The sequence below is a fragment of the Loxodonta africana genome, chromosome 4 (assembly GCF_030014295.1).
Source record: "Loxodonta africana isolate mLoxAfr1 chromosome 4, mLoxAfr1.hap2, whole genome shotgun sequence".
Taxonomy (NCBI): Eukaryota; Metazoa; Chordata; class Mammalia; order Proboscidea; family Elephantidae; genus Loxodonta; species Loxodonta africana.
In genome coordinates this window covers 143442150-143461140 of record NC_087345.1, presented here as the reverse complement: position 1 = coordinate 143461140, position 18991 = coordinate 143442150, and the positions used below count along the sequence as shown (strand labels likewise).

The 18991-nt window shown below is 37.8% G+C and overlaps 1 protein-coding gene across 2 annotated transcripts in view; it reads left to right on the top strand.

The window, feature by feature from the left end:
- The window catches only part of LOC100659993 (prostaglandin-E(2) 9-reductase-like), a 51297-nt gene that overhangs the window by 17824 nt on the left and 14482 nt on the right, over positions 1-18991 (top strand). For both annotated transcript variants that reach the window (XM_010590769.1, XM_003410602.1), the window contains 2 exons: positions 1084-1193; positions 1840-2005. In XM_010590769.1, the coding sequence (XP_010589071.1) occupies positions 1084-1193; positions 1840-2005 (276 nt within the window). The remainder of the gene's footprint in view (positions 1-1083; positions 1194-1839; positions 2006-18991) is intronic.

Below are 18991 nucleotides of genomic sequence, written 5' to 3'. Positions count from 1 at the left end.
TTTCATTTCAGCACTTGGTTAAGCAGGTGGTAGCCAGATCTCTTCTTTGTAATCACATATTTTCTCTTTTGCAATTAGCTAGTAATATGTTGGTTGATTTATTCATGTCAAAGAAATTTCTTCAAGAAATTTATGCTTAAGGGTTTAGTAACCAGGGATGATTTTTGCCTAAATCAGTTATTTTGATGGGATTCGTAAATTATTATTTTCTATATTTCTCATTCTTTATACTTTTCTTATCAGACTTTTTTCTATAAAACTGGAATATTACCTACTAACTCATGATAAACTACAATTATTTCTCATAAGACAGACTAAATATGTAATTCTTACCCTTTATTATCAATATTAAAAAAAAACAAAAAACTCTTTCTCATCAAGTTGATTCTGACTTATAGTGACCCTATGTGACAAAGTAGAACTGCCCCATAGAGTTTCCAAGGACCACCTGGTAGATTCAAACTGCTGACCTTTTTGTTAGCAGCTGTAGCTCTTAACCACCACGCCACGAGGGTTTCCTATCAACATTCAAAGAAAGCAATTACTGCAATAATCATCTTCAGTAGTGACAAGTTTTTTTTTCTATCTCTCTCTACCTCTCTGTCTCTCATTCATATGGATTTAGAGATTATTTATTCAGTGTGTTAGAAGCAGTGTTAGTTCTTATTCCTTTTTATGTTCAAATCTCCCCTTCAAACTGTTTTCTTTATCCTTTGAACATATACTCGTAAATCTCTGAGTACTTTCATGATTTCTGGCACAATTTGATGTCCAGAGCTAAAAAGTTGTTTTCCTCACTCAGATCCAAAATTACTCTTCTCTCCTTGTGGCAGGTAATGGCATTTAGTAGCCAATAACTGGCAATAGAGGTACTTCTTCTATGGAAGATCATTGTTTTTGACTCTTTCAGTGACAAAGAGAGAAAAAAAATTTTTTTTTAACCATTAGTTCATGTTGGTATGTCTAGTTCAAATACAACTTTACAGAGTTTTTATCCAGCTGCTTTGACTTTTATCATGTCCTTTATATTTTAATATCATTTTTTCATGTAATCTGACCCATTTCTGCCTTGATATTCTACAGGTGGAATGTCATCCTTATCTCAACCAGAGCAAACTTCTGGATTTCTGCAAGTCAAAAGACATTGTTCTGGTTGCCTACAGTGCTCTGGGATCTTCCCGAAATAAGAAATGGTAATGAGGATAATGGGGGATTTATCAAAAACACCAGTATGGAGGAAACATTTTTATTTATACTAGATCCTATTTTCTGGGGGAGAGAAACTGCAGAAATGCTTCTTTATAATCCCATTACCCAGCCCAATGCTTTTACATTGTATTTGTAGTTATAGATAATCAACATAAAAGAATTTCAGAGAATGGAGAAACAAAGTTAAAAACGATACCACATTTGATCAATTATTCACAGATAAGGGAATACACAGCTTACACAGTGTGTACTGGGCATGTTCAAAAAAAAGGGGGTGGGGGAGTATCAGGGTTAGTACAGTCCAAGAAGAGCAAAGTGAGCCCCAGAAGTCCATGCCATTTCAGCCAGTTTATCAGAGATTCGTTAAAAGGTCTTTGAAATCTTTTCTCCTCTGAAATGTCAGTTTGCTTAAGAAGACAAATGTTGCAGTGCGGGCTGGGCAGAGGGGGAGTGCCGCCTGAGAGAGAATGCATTTCTATCAAGTTCCCGGGTGATGCAGATGATGCTGGTCCAGAGACCATATATGTAGAACCACTAGGCAAGAGGGGACCACCTTAGTCTGTTTTGGAAGACTCTTGACAAATTGAAAATACAGCCTCATGTGTTCAGCATTTCTGCATTTCCTTCCAGGGTGGACCAGAGCTCCCCTGTTCTCTTGGATGATCCAGTTCTAGGTGCACTGGCAAAAAAACACAAGCGAACCCCGGCTCTGATTGCTCTTCGCTACCAACTACAGCGCGGGGTTGTGGCCCTGGCCAAGAGTTACAATGAGAAGAGAATCAAAGAGAACATGCAGGTGATGGGCAGGGCTGTGGGCACCTGGGGAGCTAAGTCCTAACCTTTAATATAAGGTTCAAGACATCTTAGGACCCTTTCGATGTCTCTGATATTACCCATGCACATATGCTTTATGTGCATTAGTTAGAGTTTTTCTCCTTGTTCAACAACAAGAGAGGCTGGCTGGGAAAGGATTGGGCAAAAATTAAGAGAATTGGACTCTAGCCTTCCCTGCAATTTACCCTGCAACCCTGTGCATGAAGCATCTCATTTTCTTTATGTCTAAAAAGAGGTAATTGGATTAGGTGATTTTATCAGTCTCCAGTACTCTGGGGTTCTTTTGCCAGGAACCAGTTGAAGGCTCTGAGTCTCTCTCTCCTCATGTGTCCACCTAACCAGATGCAATGGATGATCCTTATCTAACCTGGTGGGTCTCTGAATTGTGAGGACCAAGGACCTGATGACAATCTCTTCCTCCCTGAGTGCCTACAAAAAGAGACCCTATTCCTGGGGCAATGTTATTGTCTGGTTTATAAAAAAATTTTTTTTTTAATTTATATCACATTAACGATATGTTCCTGAGTTCCAATCTGTTCCTCAGTCCCCCAGTCACCCAGTCTGCCTCTCCATACCAATCTCTCTTGGTCTTTTCATGTGTGGCTTTCCAGATATTCCCTACTGTCCACATGAAGTCACTGGACCAACACTGTAATTTGATATTTAGACAAATATAATTTATTGAAGGAATGAACCATGAGAGAGCATGACTTCAATTTGCTGATAATGGAATGCTGTGCCTTACAGGCAAAATGGAAACCCTTGTGGTGTAGTGGTTAAGTGCTAAGGCTGCTAACCAAAAAGGTTAGCAGTTCAAATCCAACAGGCACTCCTTGGAAACTCTATGAGGCAGTTCTACTCTTTCCCATAGGGTCACTATGAGTTGGAATCAACTCGAAGGCAACTGGTTTTGTTTGTTTGTTTTTGGTTTACAGGCAAAACAGAAATTATTTAACAAGTAGAGTAAGTACAGATAACAACTTCACATTCAAAGCAATGGCAGGAAAGGAGGTGAGATTTACAAGGGTGGCAATTAACTGTGACGCTTTGCTTTATATCAGTTTCTAGTCTAACACACATCTTTAATACTTGATACATTTTAACTAAGGCAATATTTCTTAAATGAAAAGTATAAACAATTCTGACATGAATGTTTAGTGTTATAGAAGTTAGTGGTATAATTGCAGCTGGGCCAGCTTAAGTGGAATCCTTGGATATAGAACTGACCATTAGTTAAAAAACCAAAACCAAACCCATTGCTGACAAGTCAATTCCAAATCCTGCGACCCTGTAGTACAGAGTAGAACTGCCCCATAGAGTTTCCAAGGAGCAGCTGGTGGATTCAAACTGCAGACCTTTTGGTTAGCAGTCTAAGCTTTAACCACTGTACTACCAAGGCCCCGATGATTAGTTACGAAACTGTAAAGAAACTGCTTATTTAGCTGAGAGAAAAGAGATAACGTGTAGGCACTTACTGGGGAAATTCTTCAAGGTGGTTAAGGCAACATGTTTACCTATAGGCTCTAATTTATTTTAGCACTCACTGAGTGTCGTAGGGACAGTCCTAACATAAGAAACACGAATGAGCTTTGTTTTTCAAATGACAACGTTAACAGAAGACTAATGGTTATCAGTAGTGAAGAAGTAAAATCCTCAATTTTCTGAATGGAGTGCTTAATTTTAGTTCTGATATCTCCTCAACTAGACCTATCGGCCCCTCAGTTTTTAAAAGTTCTTCACACCCTACATATAAAGGTATATATGCTCTTAAAAAACTACTGCAAACCACAGAGACTGGCATAATATTACTTTTAAATGTTGATTTCAAAGACACAAGTTTTAACTTTAATATGAGAACATACACACTTTCAAAGTTAAGCAGGTGCTTGCTGTCAGTGTGGGAATGGTGTCATTGAGTCAGCTTTCTTGGCACTGTTTTCTAAGACGTGAACTGAATCACAAACACAAGAGTATATAAAATGTTATCCATAGTTAAAACTATAAGCTGAATATTTGAGGACCATTCAGGTTATGAAATTGCACACAGTCTGAAGCTCACTGATCATTTCTCTCTCGATGGGGGTATCCATTCTTCTAACTCTATAATAATCAGTTGTTCCTTTCACTGTTTTCGTAGTTTTGCCACTGAAGAGTACATCACTTAATATCAATCTGCCTGTTTTAAAACGTTATGCAAATGGGTTCTCACTGCATTTCTCCGTAACTTGCTTCATTTAACTGACATTAAGTTTGTGAGATTCATTCCGGTGATGCGTGCAGCTGTAGTTCTATTTTTTTTTTTTTTTTTACACCCACGTGCATATTCTTGGATATGCATGTAATTTTTATTTTGGTTACTTTTTGAGTTTCATTTTAAATATTTAAGCCTGGTTTGTTTGGAATTTTTTCTGGTGTAAGGTATGAGATGTAAACTGACTTTTTTTTTTTTGAAATCCCAAAATGGTTCCTCAGTTGCAATACCACCATTTTAAATAATCCACTTTTCCATGCTGAATTGAAATGCTACCTATTATGTCCCAAATGCATCTTATGTATTTGGGTCTACATCTGGGCTTTTTATTCCTTTTTTAAAATTTTTTTGTTGTACTTTAAGTGAAGGCTTACAGAACAAACTAGTTTCTCATTAAACAGTTGGTACACACATTGTTCTATGACATTGGTTAACAATGTCAACACTCGCCCTTTCCAACCTTGGGTTCCCTATTACCAGCTTTCCTGTCCCCTCCTGCCTCCTAGTCCCTGTCCCTGGGATGGTGTGCCTCTTCAGTCTCATTTTGTTTTATGGACCTGTCCAGTCTTTGGCTAGAGGGTGAACCTCAGGATTGACTTCATTAGTGAGCTGAAAGGGTGTCCCAGGGCCATACTCTCAGGGTTTCTCCAGTCTCTGTCAGGCCAGCAAATCTGGTCTTTCTTTTTGAGTTCGAATTTTGTTCTACATTTTTCTCCAGCTCTGCCCAAGACCCCCTATTGTGATCCTTGTCAGAGCAGTCAGTGGTGGTAGCTGGGCACCATCTAGTTGTACTGGGCTCAGTCTGGTAGAGGCCATGGTAGATGTGGTCCATTAGTCTTTTGGACTAATCTTTCCCTTATATCTTTAGTTTTCTTCTTTCTTCCGCAGGGGTGAGACCAGTAGAGTATCCACTCACAGGCTTTTAAGACCCCATACACTACTCACCAAAGTATAATGTAGAACGTTTTCTTTATAAACTATGTTATGCCAACTGAGCTAGATATTCCTCGAGACCATGGTCCCCACAGCCCTCGGCCCAGCAATTCTGTCCCTCAGGGAGTTTGGATGTGTCTGTGGAACTTCTATGACCTTGCCTTGTACAAGCTGTGCTGGCTTCCCCAGTATTGTGTACTGTCTTAGCCTTCACCAAAGTTACCACTTATCTATTGTCTATTTAGTGTTTTTCCATCCCCACCCATTCCCTCCGTTGTAACCATCAAAGATTATTTCTTTTTGTATGTAAATCTTCTCATGAGTTTTTACAGTAGTGGTCTCATATAATATTTGTCCTTTTGTGATTAACTTATTTCACTAAGCATAATGCCCTCCAGATTCATCCATGTTATGAGATGCTTCACAGTTTCATCGTTGTTCTTATCATCGAGTAATACTTAATTGTGTGTATGTACCACAGTTTGATTATCCATTCATCTGTTAATGGGCATCTAGGTTGTTTCCATCTTTTTGCTATTGTAGACAGTGCTGCAATTAACAAGGGTGTGCATATGTCTATACCTATGATGGCTCTCATTTCTGTAAGATATAGTCTTAGGAGTGGGATTGCTGGACCATATGGTGTTTCTATTTCTGGCTTTCTAAGGAAGCAACATGTCATTTTTCAAAATGGTTGTATCATTTTGCATTCCCACAAGCGGTGCTTAAGAGTTCTGATCTCCCTGTAGCCTCCCCAACATTTGTTATTTCTTGTTCTTTTTTTTTTTTTTAATTCATGCCAGTAATGCCTGGGTGAGATGGTATATTGTTGTGGTTTTGATTTGCATTTCTCTAATGGCTAGTGATCATGGGCATTTTTTTATTTGTCTGTTGGCCACTTAAATGTCTTCTTTGGTAAAGTGTCTCTTTATTTCCTTTGTCCATTCTTTAATTGGATTATTTGTCTTTTTGTTGTAGAGGTATTGCATTTTCTTGTAGATTTTAGAGATTAGACCTTTGTCTGATTTGTAATAATAAAAAAATCTTTCCTATTCAGTAGGTTCTCTTTTTCCTTTTTTTTTGGTGAAGTCTTTTGATGAGCATAAGTGTTTAATTTTTAGAAGATCCCATTTGTCTAGCTTATCTTCTGAAGTTTGTGTGTTGTTAGTTGTGGTTTATATCCTGTTAATGCCATGTATTAGGACCTCTAGCGTTGATCCTATTTTTTCTTCTACAAACTTCATAGTTTTTGGCTTTATATTTAGGTCTTTGATCCAGTTTGAATTAGTTTTTGTAAATGGTGTGAGGTTTGGTCGTATTTCATTTTTTTTTTTTTTGGAGATGGACATCCAGTGTTGCTAGTACCACTTGTTAAAAAGACTGTCTTTTCCCCATTTGATGGAATTTTGGCCCTTGTCAAACATCAGGTGACCATAGGTGGATGGATTTTTACATCTGGGGTTCTCAATTCTTTACCATTGGTCAATGTATCTGTCATTGTACCTATAACAGGCTGTTTTGACTACCATAGCATATAGTACATTCTGAGATCAAGTAGTGAGAGTCCTCCTACTTTATTCTTCTTCTTCAATAGTGCTTTACTTATCAGTAAACTTCCTATCAGTAAACATCCCTTTCCGTATGAAGTTAATGATAATTTTTTCCATCTCTTTAAAGAATGTTGCTGGTATTTGGATTGGGATTGCATTGTATTCGTAAATCGCTTTGGGTCAAATTGTCATTTTCACCATGTTGAGTTTACCTATCCATGAGCATGGTTTGTTTTTCCATTTATGTATATCTCTTTTGGTGTCTTGCAGTAGTGTTTTGTAGTTTTCTTTGTATAGGTCTTTTACATCACTGGTTAGATTTTCCTATTTTATTTTTTTAGGGCTATTATGAATGGTATTGTTTTCCTGATTTCCTTTTCATCATTCTCTCTATTGCTGTATAGGAAACCAACTGATTTTTCTGTGTTGATCTTGTATCTTGCTATTCTGCTGAATCTATTAGTTCCAGTAGTTTTTTCGAGGAGTCTTTTGGGTTTTCTATGTGTAGTATCAAATCATCTGCAAATAGGGACAGTTTAACTTCTTCATTACCAATTTGGATACCCTCATTTATTTTCCTTGCCTTATTGCTGTAGCTAGGACTTCCAACACAATGTTAAATAGGAGTGGTGATAAAGGGCATAGTTGTCTTGTTCCCGTTCTTCAGAGGAATATTTTCAGCCGCTCACCATTAAGAACGACATTGGCCATTGGTTTTGCATTAAAAAAAAAAGTTGGCCGTTGGTTTCGCATAGATGTCCTTTATTATGTTGAGAAACTTCCCTTCTATACATATTTTATTGAAGGTTTTTATCAGGAATGGGAGCTGGACTTTGTCAAATGCCTTTCCTGCGTTAATTGAGATGATCATGTGATTCTTTTCTCTCCTTTTATTTATGTGGTGGATTATGTTGATTGGTTTTCTAACATTCAACCATCCTCACATAGCTGGTATGAATCCTGCTTGGTCATAGTATATTATTTTTTTGATATGATCCTGAATTTTATTGGCTAGAATTTTGTTGAGATTTTTTGCATCTGTATTCATGAGAGATATTGGTCTGTAATTTTGTTTTTCTGCGTTATCTTTGCCTGGTTTTGGCATCAGGGTTATGCTGGCTTCATAGAATGAATTTAGAAGTATTGTTACCTGTTCTACCTTCTGAGATGGTTTGAGTAGTACTGGTGTAAGCTCTTCTCTGAATGTTTGGTATAATTCTCCAGGGAAGCCATCTGGGCCAGGACTTTTTTTTGTTGTGAGTTTTTTTTTTTTTTAACCTTTTCAGTGTCTTCTCTTGTTACGAGTCTGTTCAGATTTTCAACATCATTTTGTGCTAGTTTGGGTAGGTAGTGTGTTTCTAGAACTTGTCCGTTTCCTCTAGTTTTTCAAATTTGTTGGAGTATAGATTTTCATAATACTGTTATGATCTTTTTTATTTCATCTGGGTCTATTGTAATATCCCACATTTCATTTCTTATTTGCGTTCTCTCCTGTTTTTCTTTTGTCAATATGGCCAGTGGTTTTTTGATTTCGTTGATCCTTTCAAAGAACCACCTTTTGGTTTTTGTTGATTCTTTCTATTGTTTTTCTATTTGCTATTTCATTTATTTCTGCTCTGATCTTTACTATTTCCTTTCTACTTGTGCCTATGGGTTTCTTTTGCTGTTCTCTATGTGTTCAAGTTGTGTAGCTAAAGTTTTGATTTTGTCTCTCTATTCTTTGTTGATGTGTGCATCTATTGCTATAAATTGACCTCTGAGGGCTGCCTTTGCTGTGTCCCAAAGGTTTGGGTATAATGTGTTCTCATTCTCATTTGATTCTGGGAATATTTTGATCCCATCTCTGATTTCTTCTATTACCCAGTGGTTTTTAAGCAGGGCGTTATTCAGTTTCCATGTAATTGGTTATTTTTTTTCTTACTCTTCCTGTTGTTAATTTCTACTTTGATGGCACTGTGGTCAGGGAAGGTACTTTGTATTATTTCAGTGTTTTGGATTTTGTTGAGGGTTGCTCTGTGGCCTAAGATGTGATCTGTTCTGGACAACCTTCCATGTGCCTTGGAAAAGAACGTACTTTGCAGCTGTTAGGTGGAGTGTTCTGTAAAGGTCTATGAGGTCAAGTTGGTTGATTGTGCCCTTTAGCTGTTCTGTAACCTTGTTGAGTTTCTTTCTAGATGTGCTGTCCTTTACTGAGAGTGGTATGTTGAAGTCTCCTAGTATCACTGTGGAATTGTCAATTTCTCTTTTCAGTGCTATTAGAATTTGTTTTATATATTTTGAAGCCCTGTCATTGGATGCGTAGATGTTTATTATGGTTAAGTCTTCATGGTGGATCACTCCTTTAATCATTGTACAGTGCCCTTCTTTGTCTTTTATGGTGGATTTTGTTTTAAAGTCTATTTTATCTGAGGTTAGTATTACCACTGCTACTCTTTTTTGGAAGTTGTTTGCTTGATATATTTTTTTAATCATTTGATTTTTAAGAAATTTACATCTTTGTTTCCAAGGTGTGTCTCTTGTAGATAGCATATTGATGGATCCTGTTTTTTCTTCCATTCTGTCACTCTGTCACCTTATGTGTGCATTTAGGCCATTTACATTTAGTGTAATTATTGATAGGTATGAGTTTATTGCTATCATTCTGTACTTCTTTTTTTTTTTTTCTGACATTTTCTTTGTTCCTCCTACTCTCCTGTGCTGAGTTCCTTTTGTTTGTGGATTTCCTTTTCATTTCTTTTGTGCTTGTAGATTTTGTTTTTATTGAGACTTTATGTTTTTCTTCTTTATTTTGATGAGTAGGTTTGTTAACTTTCTTTGTGGTTACCTTGAAATTTTCCCCTATCTTCCTAGGTTTGAACTAGTCTATTATTACCAGGTATCACCTTGCCTTCCTCTCCATTGGAAAGTTTTATACTTATACAATTTATTCCCTCTTTTATTATTCTGACATTGTTGTCATTTACAGATTAACCTCTCTGATTCCCTGTTGTATTTTTTTTGGTTTCGAATAGTCTTTGAGAGTTCATTTCCTAGGTTGATATCTTGCTGGTACAATCTTGCATCCTAGATTCAGGCTATGGTTTGATGTTGTTAGTTCTCAGACCAAAGGACTCCCTTTGATAATTCTTGTAAGTTTGGTTTGGCTTTTACATATTTCTTTAATTTCTGTTTATCTGTAAATGTCCTAATTTCACCACCATACTTGAACAAGAGTTTTGCAAGATATATTATTCTTGGTTGGCAGTTCTTTTCTTTCTTTCAAGGTTTTATATATGTCATCCGATTGCCTTCTTGCCTGCATGGTTTCTGCCAAGTAATCAGGACTTAGTCATATTGTTTCTCCTTTGTATGTCACTTTTTGTTTTTCTTGAGCTGCTCTCAGGACTTTTTCTTTGTCTTTGGTTTTAGCAAATGTGATTATGATATGCCTTGGTTATTTTCTTTTGCAGTCTATCTATATGGCGTTTGTTGAGGTTCTTGGATGCTCAGCTTTTCTTCTTTCATGATATTAGGGAAGTTTTCTGTCTGCAACTCTTCAATGGTCCTCTCTGTGTTTTCCGTTTTCTCCCCTGTTCTGGAACTCCGACCACTTGCAAATTATTGCTTTTGATTGTACCCCACATAATTCTCAGGGTTTCCACATCTTTCTTCATTCTTTTTTCTGATTTTTCCTCAAACAGAATTGTATCCAAGTGTTTGTCTTCTATTTTGCTGATCCTGTCTTCCATCATTTCAAACCTGCTCCTCAGCCCTTCTATGAGTGTGTCCATTTCTGAAATCTTGTTGTTTATATTTTGGATTTCTAGTTTTTTTTTTTGTATGATTTCTAGCTGTGAATTTGTTTTGGCATTTTGCTTCTGTATTATTTTCCTGAATTCTTCCATATTTTGGTCTGCATTTGCCATGAATTTTTCTGCCTATTCCATATATTTGTCTACTTTTTCCTCACTTTTGTCTGCTTTTGGCCTCAGCTCTTGGTTAGCTGTGAATATTAGGGATTTGAATTCCCTGTCAGGTAGTTCTGGTGTCTTTTGCTCTACTGGGAAATCATCTGGTGTTTTATTTTGGATGCCTACTGGAACCATTCTGTCGGTTTTTTTTTTTGTTTTTTTTTTTGATATTGTCTGCTGTCTCTGGGACATTTAGTGGTTATTTTCTTCATTTATTGCTTGCAGATCTGTTTCGTCCTGCCTTTTTGTTTTATTTAGTTATGTCTGAGCAGATGGGCTGTGCATTCTTTGCTTGTCTGTGGTCATACTTTTCACCTCCTTGTCCAATGGGCAGGTTCAGCAGCTCGGCTACATTGTAGCACGGCAGGTCCAGCTGGAGGGGAGGGGCTCTGGGTTGGGTTGTTTGTGGCACACACTAGGGCCAACAGGGTGTTCCAGGAGTCCATGTTAATGCTGCTCGGGGGTGTGATGTTCAGCACATGGTGCAGGTAGGCAGGAAGGGGGGGTAGGTTGTGATATGTGGAGCTAATATGGGTATGGGAAAGATGAGAGAGTGGAGACAGAACCAGGAACCAAAGACAAACAAAAAAAGAGTGCTAAGGAAGCTTGATGTTGGAGTGGAGAGATGAGAAACCAAGAAATGGAAAAAGAAAAAAAGTAACTAGATTAATATTTGAAAAGAAGAAAAAAGAAAGAAAAGAAAAAAGCCTCCAGGTGTCCTACCATTTTGGCAACTAAGGCCAGAGAGTGGCTTCCAGTCTGCACAGTATAGTATAGCCTGACTAAAGGGGGTATAGGTGTCATGCAGTGATAGGTATTCAAGAGACAGGAAGAGAAGGTAAGTATAGAGAGATGAGAACCGAAGAAAGACAGAAAGGAAAAAAGAGAAAGAGAAAAAAAAAAGAAAGAAAGAAGAAGGAAAAAAAGGGATGCCCCCGCCAGAGATCTCACCAACTGTGGAAGTGGCTCCTAAGCCATGCAGTGCAGCCCAGCCAGAAGGGGCTCCCAAGCCGTGAAAAGAAAACAAACAAAACAGAACACAACAAAGCAAAACAAAACAAAACAAAGCAAAAAAAAAAAAAAAAAAGGAAAAGTCCCAGTGATCCCACCGGCATGGTGTCTTGGGCTGGGGGAGTGGTTCCTCAGTTTAGCGGCACTTCACAGCCTTTCAAACAAAGATGGCATGTGGAGCCATGTGTTCAAGAGAAAGTGGGCAGGGAGGTAGTAGGAGGCACAGAAGAAACCAAAAGAAATAGCAACAGACAAATGGCATTCAGGTAGCTGAGCAGTGTGGGCAGGGTGAATTCAAGCAGCCTGAGTCAGAAACAGTTGCCTCCAGGTTAAGAGACTGTGGCTGGCAGGAAGCAGGGGAGGCTGGGAGGGGGGAAGAAGAGTGGGGGCTATGAAAGCAGATATCACTGGTTACTGTGTGCTCTGTCTCCTGCTGGGAACTTTGTGAAGCTGCTTTCCTGAACTCCCTGTCCGCTGATCTCTGATGTGGGTGGGGTGAATCCAAGCAGCATGAACAATGAGCTTCTCAGCTGGTGGAGCCACTGCTATTAGCCAGGAAGTGTGGAGGTAGAGCAGCAGGGAGAGGATAAGGGGCTAAAAAGTGTGTTTTGCTGGTTACCCTGTCTCCTGCTGGGAGCTCTGTGAAGTTGCTTTCCCATGATCCATGTCCATTGATCTCCGACAGGAGTCCAAGATGGTGAATCTGTACTGCTTTAGCTGATAAGGAAGCTCTGCATGTATCTCTCCTCACTCTCTGTCTCTGTAAGTTTCTTATTCCATTCAGTGCTTGGCTGAGTTCTTTATCTCTTCAATTGACATTTAGGGTTGCAAGAGTGATGATTGTCTCTGTTTTACTTAGTTTTTCGGGTCTTTCCTATTTGGGGACAACGTGGTGTTTCTATGGTGCCATGTTGGCCCAGTTTGCTCATTTTTACTTCTTCATAGTCTCCCATTTCATGAATACGTAAAAATTTATTCAAATACTGTTGGGGCAATTTTTGTTACTTAATAGTTTGTCTATTTGTTTTTGGCATTTGAATAATCCTGAGAGGAATGTTCTTGTATGTATATGCTGGTGCACACAGAGCAGAGCATCCATAGGATATATTCCTTGAAATAGGAATGAAACTGAATGGAAACAGGGCAGGAGCAGGTTCACATTAAAGTAATATCAAACTTTTTCTAACCTTATTTTACCTACTTACACTTCAAGCCGGATTCAGAAGAGGATGTGGAGCCAGGGATATCATTCCTGATGTCAGATGGATCTTGGCTAAAGGCAGAGAATACCAGAAAGATGTTTACCTGTGTTTTATTGACTATGCAAAGGCACTCGACTGAGTAGGTCATAATAAATTATAGCTAACATTGAGAAGAATGGGAATTCCAGAACACTTAATTCTGCTTATGAGGAACCTGTACATGGATTCAAAAGTCATTCGTTCGAACAGTCCAAGGGGATACTGGGTGGTTTAAAGTCAGGAAAGGTGTGCGTCAGGGTTGTACCCTTTACCATACCTGTTTAATCTGTATGTTGAGCAAATAATGTGAGAAGCTGGACTATATGAAGAAGAAAGCCGGGGCATCAAGATTGGAGGAAGACTCATTACCAACCTCTGTTATATAGATTACACAACCTTGCTTGCTGACTGTGAAGAGAACTTGAAACACTTACTGATGAAGATCAAAGGCCACAGCCTTCAGTATGGATTATAACTCAACATAAAGAAAATGGATTATAAATCAACATAAAGAAAACAGAAATCCTCACAAATGGACCAATAAGCAACATCATGAAAAACAAGGAAAAGATTGAAGTTGACGAGGACTTCATTTTACTTGGATCCACGGTCAACACCCATGGAAGCAGCAGTCAGGAAGTAAAACGATTTATTGCATTGGACAAATCTGCTGCAAAAGATCTCTTTAAAGTGTTGAAAAGCAAAGATGTCACCTTGAAGACTAAAGTGTGCCTGACCCAAACCATGGTGTTTTATTTTTTAATTTTTATTGTGCTTTCAAAGAAAGTTTACAAATCAAGTCACCCTCTCATTCAAAAACTTATATACACCTGGCTATATACTCCTAGTTGCTCTCCCCCTAGTGAGACAGCACACTCCTTCCTCCACCCTCTATTTTCATGTCCATTTGGCCAGCTTCTGACCCCTCTGCCCTCTCATTTCCCCTCCAGACAGAAGATGCCTACATAGTCTTATGTGTCTACTTGATCCAAGAAGCTCACTCTTCACGAAAATCATTTTCTATCCCATAGTCCAGTCCAATCCCTGTCTGAAGAGTTGGCTTTGGGAATGGTTCCTGTCTTGGCCTAACAGGTCTGGGGACCATGACCTCTGGGGTCCTTTTAGTCTCAGTCAGACCATTAATTCTGGTCTTTTTATGAGAATTTGAGGCCTGCATCCCACTGCTTTCCTGCTCCCTCAGGGGTTCTCTGTTGTGTTCCCTGTCAGGGCAGTCATAGGTTGTAGCTGGGAACCATCTAGTTCTTCTGGTCTCAGGTCGATGTAGTCTCTGGTTTATGTGGCCCTTTCTGTCTCTTTGGCTCATAACTACCTTGTGTCTTTGGTGTTCTTCATTCTCCTTTGCTCCAGGTAGGTTGAGCCCAATTGATGCATCTTAGATGGCCACTTGCCCGCGTTTAAGACCCCGGATGCCACTCTCCAAAGTGGGCTGCAGAATGTTTTCTTAATAGATTTTGTTATGCCAATTGATTTAGCTGTCCCTTGAAACCATAGTCGCCAAACCCACACCCTTGCTACACTGGCTTTTGAAGCATTCAGTTTATTTAGGAAACTTCCTTGCTTTTGGTTTAGTCCAATTGTGCTGACCTCTCCTGTATTATGTGTTGTCTTTCCCTTCACCTAAAACAGTTCTTATCTACTGTCTAATTAGTGAAAGCCCCTCTCCCTCCCTCCCTACCTCTCCCCTCTTGTAACCACCAAAGAATATTTTCTTCTCTGTTTAAACTATTTCTCTAGTTCTTATAACAGTGGTCTTATACGATATTCATCCCGTTGCAACTGACAAATTTCACTCAGCATGATGCCTTCCAGGTTCCTCCATGTTATGAAATGTTTCACAGATACATCATTGTTCTTTAACGATGGGTAGTATTCCATTGTGTGAATAAGCCATAATTTATTTATCCATTCATCCGTTGATGTGCACCTTGGTTGCTTCCATCTTTTTGCTATTGTAAACAGTGCTGCAATGAACATGGGTGTGCGTATATCCGTTCATGTATAGGCTCTTATTTCTCTGGGATATATTCCAAGGAGTGGAGTTGCTGGAACGTATGGTAGTTCTATTTCCAGTTTTTTAAGAAAGCACCAAATTGATTTCCAAAGTGGTTGTACCGTTTTACATCCCCACCAGCAGTGTATAAGTGTCCCAGTCTCTCCACAACCTCTCCAAAATTTATTATTTTGTGTTTTGGATTAATGCCAGCATTGTTGGACTGAGATGGCATCTCGTAGTTTTGATTTGCATTTCTCTAATGGCTAATGATCACGAACATTTCCTTATGTATTTGTTAGCTACCTGAATGTCTTGTTTACTGAAGTGCCTGTTTGTATCCTTTGCCCATTTTGGCAATCATGTATCATGTAGTAGTGTCATGTAGATTTTAGAGATCAGTCTCTGATCAGAAATGTCGTAGCTAAAAACTTTTTCCCAGTCTGTAGGTAATCTTTTTATTCTTTTGGTGAAGTCTTTGGGTGAGCATAGGTGTTTGACTTTTAGGAGCTCCCAGTTATCTAGTTTTTCTTCTGCATTGTTAGTAATGTTTTATATACTGTTTATGCCATGTATTAGGGCTCCTAATGTTGTCCCTATTTTTTCTTCCATGATCTTTATCGATTTAGATTTTATATTTAGGTCTTTGATCCATTTTGAATTAGTTTTTGTTCATGGTGTGAGATATGGGTCTTGTTTAATTTTTTTGCAGTTAGATATCCAATTATGCCAACACAATTTGTTAAAGGGACTGTCTTTTCCATATTTAACTGACTATGGGCCTTTGCCAAATATCAGCTGTTCATAGGTGGTTGAATTTATGTCTGGATTCTCAATTCTATTCCTTTGTTCTATGTATCACTTGTACCAGTAACTGATGTTTTAACTTCTGTGGGGTTTTCATAGGTTTTAAACTCAGGTAGTGTGAGAACTCCTATTTTGTTCTTTTTCTGTAATGCTTTAATTATCTGGGCCTCTTCCCTTTCCATATTGAGTTCATGATTTTTTTCTCCATCTCATCAAAAAATGCCTTTGGAATTTGGATTGGCATTGCATTGTATCTATAGATTGCTTTGGATAGAATAGACATTTTCACAATGTTCAGTCTTCCTATTCACGAGCAAGGTGTGTTTTTCCACTTAGGTAGGTCTCTTGCAGTTTCTTGCAGTAGTGTCTTTTTGTTCTCTTTTTATAGGTCTTTTATGTCTCTGGCTAGATTTATTCCTAAGTATTTTATTTTCTTGGAGGCTTTAGTATATGGTATTGATTTGGGGATTTCCTCTTCAAAGTTCTCTTTGTTCGTGTAGAGGAATCCAACTGACTTTTGTGTGTTTATCTTGCTGATACTTTGCTGAACTTTTCTATTTGTTCGAGGTGTTTTTTTGTGGGTTCTTTACGGTTCTGCGTGTGAGATCATATCATCTGTAAATAGAGATACTTTCACTTTTTCCTTTCCAATTGGGATTCCCTAGATTTACTTTTCTAGCCTAACTGCTCTGGCTAGGACCTCCAGCACAATGTCGAATAAGAGTGGTGATAAAGCGCGTCCCTGTCAGGTTCCCGTTCTCAAAGGAAATGCTTTCAGACTCTCTCCATTAGTCTTAGGGTTAGGATTGGCTGTTGACTTTGTATAAATGCCCTTTTTTATGTTTAGGAATTTCCTTTCTATTCCTATTTTGCTGACAGTTTTTATCAAGAATGGGTGCATGAATTGATAAGGGTGCAAGAATTCTGCATGAATTGATAAGATCACGTGGTTCTTGTCTTTTGTTTTATGTATATGAAAATTACATTAATTATTTTTATAATGTTAGACCACCCCTGCATACCTGGTATGAATCCCACTTGGTTAGAGGTATTTTTTTGTATGTTGTTGAATTCTGTTGGCTAGAATCTTGTTGATGATTTTTGTGTCTAAATTCATGAGGGATATAGGTCTGTAATTTTCTTTTCTTCTTGTGCCTTTACCTGGTTTTGGTATCAGGGATATGGTGGCTTCATAGAATGAGTTCGGGAGTATTTCATCCTTTTCTATGCTCTGAGATACCTTTAGTAGTAGTGGTGTTAACTCTTCCCTGAAAATTTGGTAGAATTCTTCAGTGAAGCCATCAGGGCCAGGGCTTTTTAATTTCAGTTGGGTCTGTTGTGATATCGCCCATCTCATTTCTTATTCAGGTTATTTGCTTCCTCTCCTGTTTTTCTTTTTGTCATTTTGGCCAATGATTGATCTTTTCAAAGAATCAGCTTTTGGTCTTAACACTTTCAGTTGTTTGTCTGTTCTCTACTTCATTTAATTCTTCTCTAATTTTTATTATTTACTTTTTTCTGGTGCCCAAGGGCTTCTTTTGCTGCTCACTTCCTATTTGTTCAAGTCTTAGGGATAATTCTTTGATTTTGGCCTTTTCTTCTTTTTGGAGGTGTGCAGTTATTGTTATAAATTGACCTCTGAGCACTGCTTTTGTTGTGTCTCAAAGGTTCTAGTAGAAAGCATTTTCATTCTTATTAGATTGTATGAATTTCTTTATTCTGTCCTTAATTTCTTCTATAACCAAGTAGTATTTGAGCAAGGTGTTGTTCAGTTTCCATATGATTGATTTTTTTTCCTTGCTTTTTCTGAAATTGATTTCTACTTTTATGGGTTTATGGTCTGAAAAGATGCTTTGTAATATTTCAATGCTTTGGATTCTGTTAAGTCTTGCTTTATGATCTAATATGTGGTCTATTCTAGTGAATGTTCCATGTGCATTGCAAAAGAAAGCAGATTTGGCTTTTGTTGGGTGGTGTGTTCTCTATATATCTGTAACTTTAAGTTGGTTGATTGTGGCATTCAGATCTTCTGTGTCTTTGTTGAGATTTTTTCCGGATGTCCTGTCCTTTACCAAAAGTAACCTACTGTTATTGTGGAGCTGTCTATCTTGCTTTTCAGTGCTGTTAGAGTTTGTTTTATGTATTTTGGAGCCCTGTCATTGGGTGTGTAAATATTTATTATGGTTATATTCTCTTGGTATATTGATCCTTTAATCATTATATAGTGTCCTTTTTTATCCTTTGTGGTGGATTTTTCTTTAAAGTCTGTTTTGTCAGAAATTGATATTGCCACTCCTGCTCTTTTTTTATTGTTGTTTGCTTGATGTATTTTTTTTTCCATCCTTTGAGCTTTAGTTTGTTTGTGTCTTTAAGTCTAAGATGTTTCTATTGTAGGCAGTATATAGACAAGTCATGTTTTTTAATCCGTTCTACCACTCTCTGTCTCTTTATTGGTGCATTTAGTCCATTTACATTGAGTGTAATTATTGATAGGTATGAGTTTAGTGCTGTCATTTTGATGTCTTTTTTGTGTTGTTGACTGTTTCTATTTTCCACTTAATTTTCAGTGCTGAGTAGTGTTTCTTTATTATATTGTCTTTCTTCTTTTTCATTGTTGTTGCTTTTGTATTTGCAAAGTCATTATGTTTTTATGTTTTTTTTTATTTTTATGTGTAGGACTGTTAGTTTCCTTTGTGATCACCTAAAAATTTACCTCTATTTTTCTAAGTTTAAACCAAACCTGTATTTCTTTATTTCGCCTTTACTTCCTTTCCATATGAAAGATCTATGGCTACATGTTTTAGTCCCTCTTTTTTGATTCAATATTATCATCTTGTATATAATGATGTCTCTGTTTCCCTGTTTTGAGTGTTTTTGCTTCAGTTTATTTTTGTGATTTCCTTATCTGGATTGATATCTTGTTGGTCTGTCCTGTGTTCTAGTCTTAGGTTGTTATCTGATGTTACTGATTTTCTAACCGGAGGACTCCTTTAGTATTTCTTGTAATTTTCGTTTGATTTTTGCAAAGTCCTAAACTTCTGTTTTTCTGGAAATATCCTAATTTTGCCATCATATTTGAGAGACAGTTTTCCTGGATATATAATTCTTGGCCGGCAATTTTTTTCCTTCAAGGCTGTATGTATGTCATCCCATAGTCTTCTTACCTGCACGTTTAATGCTGAGTAGTGTGAGTT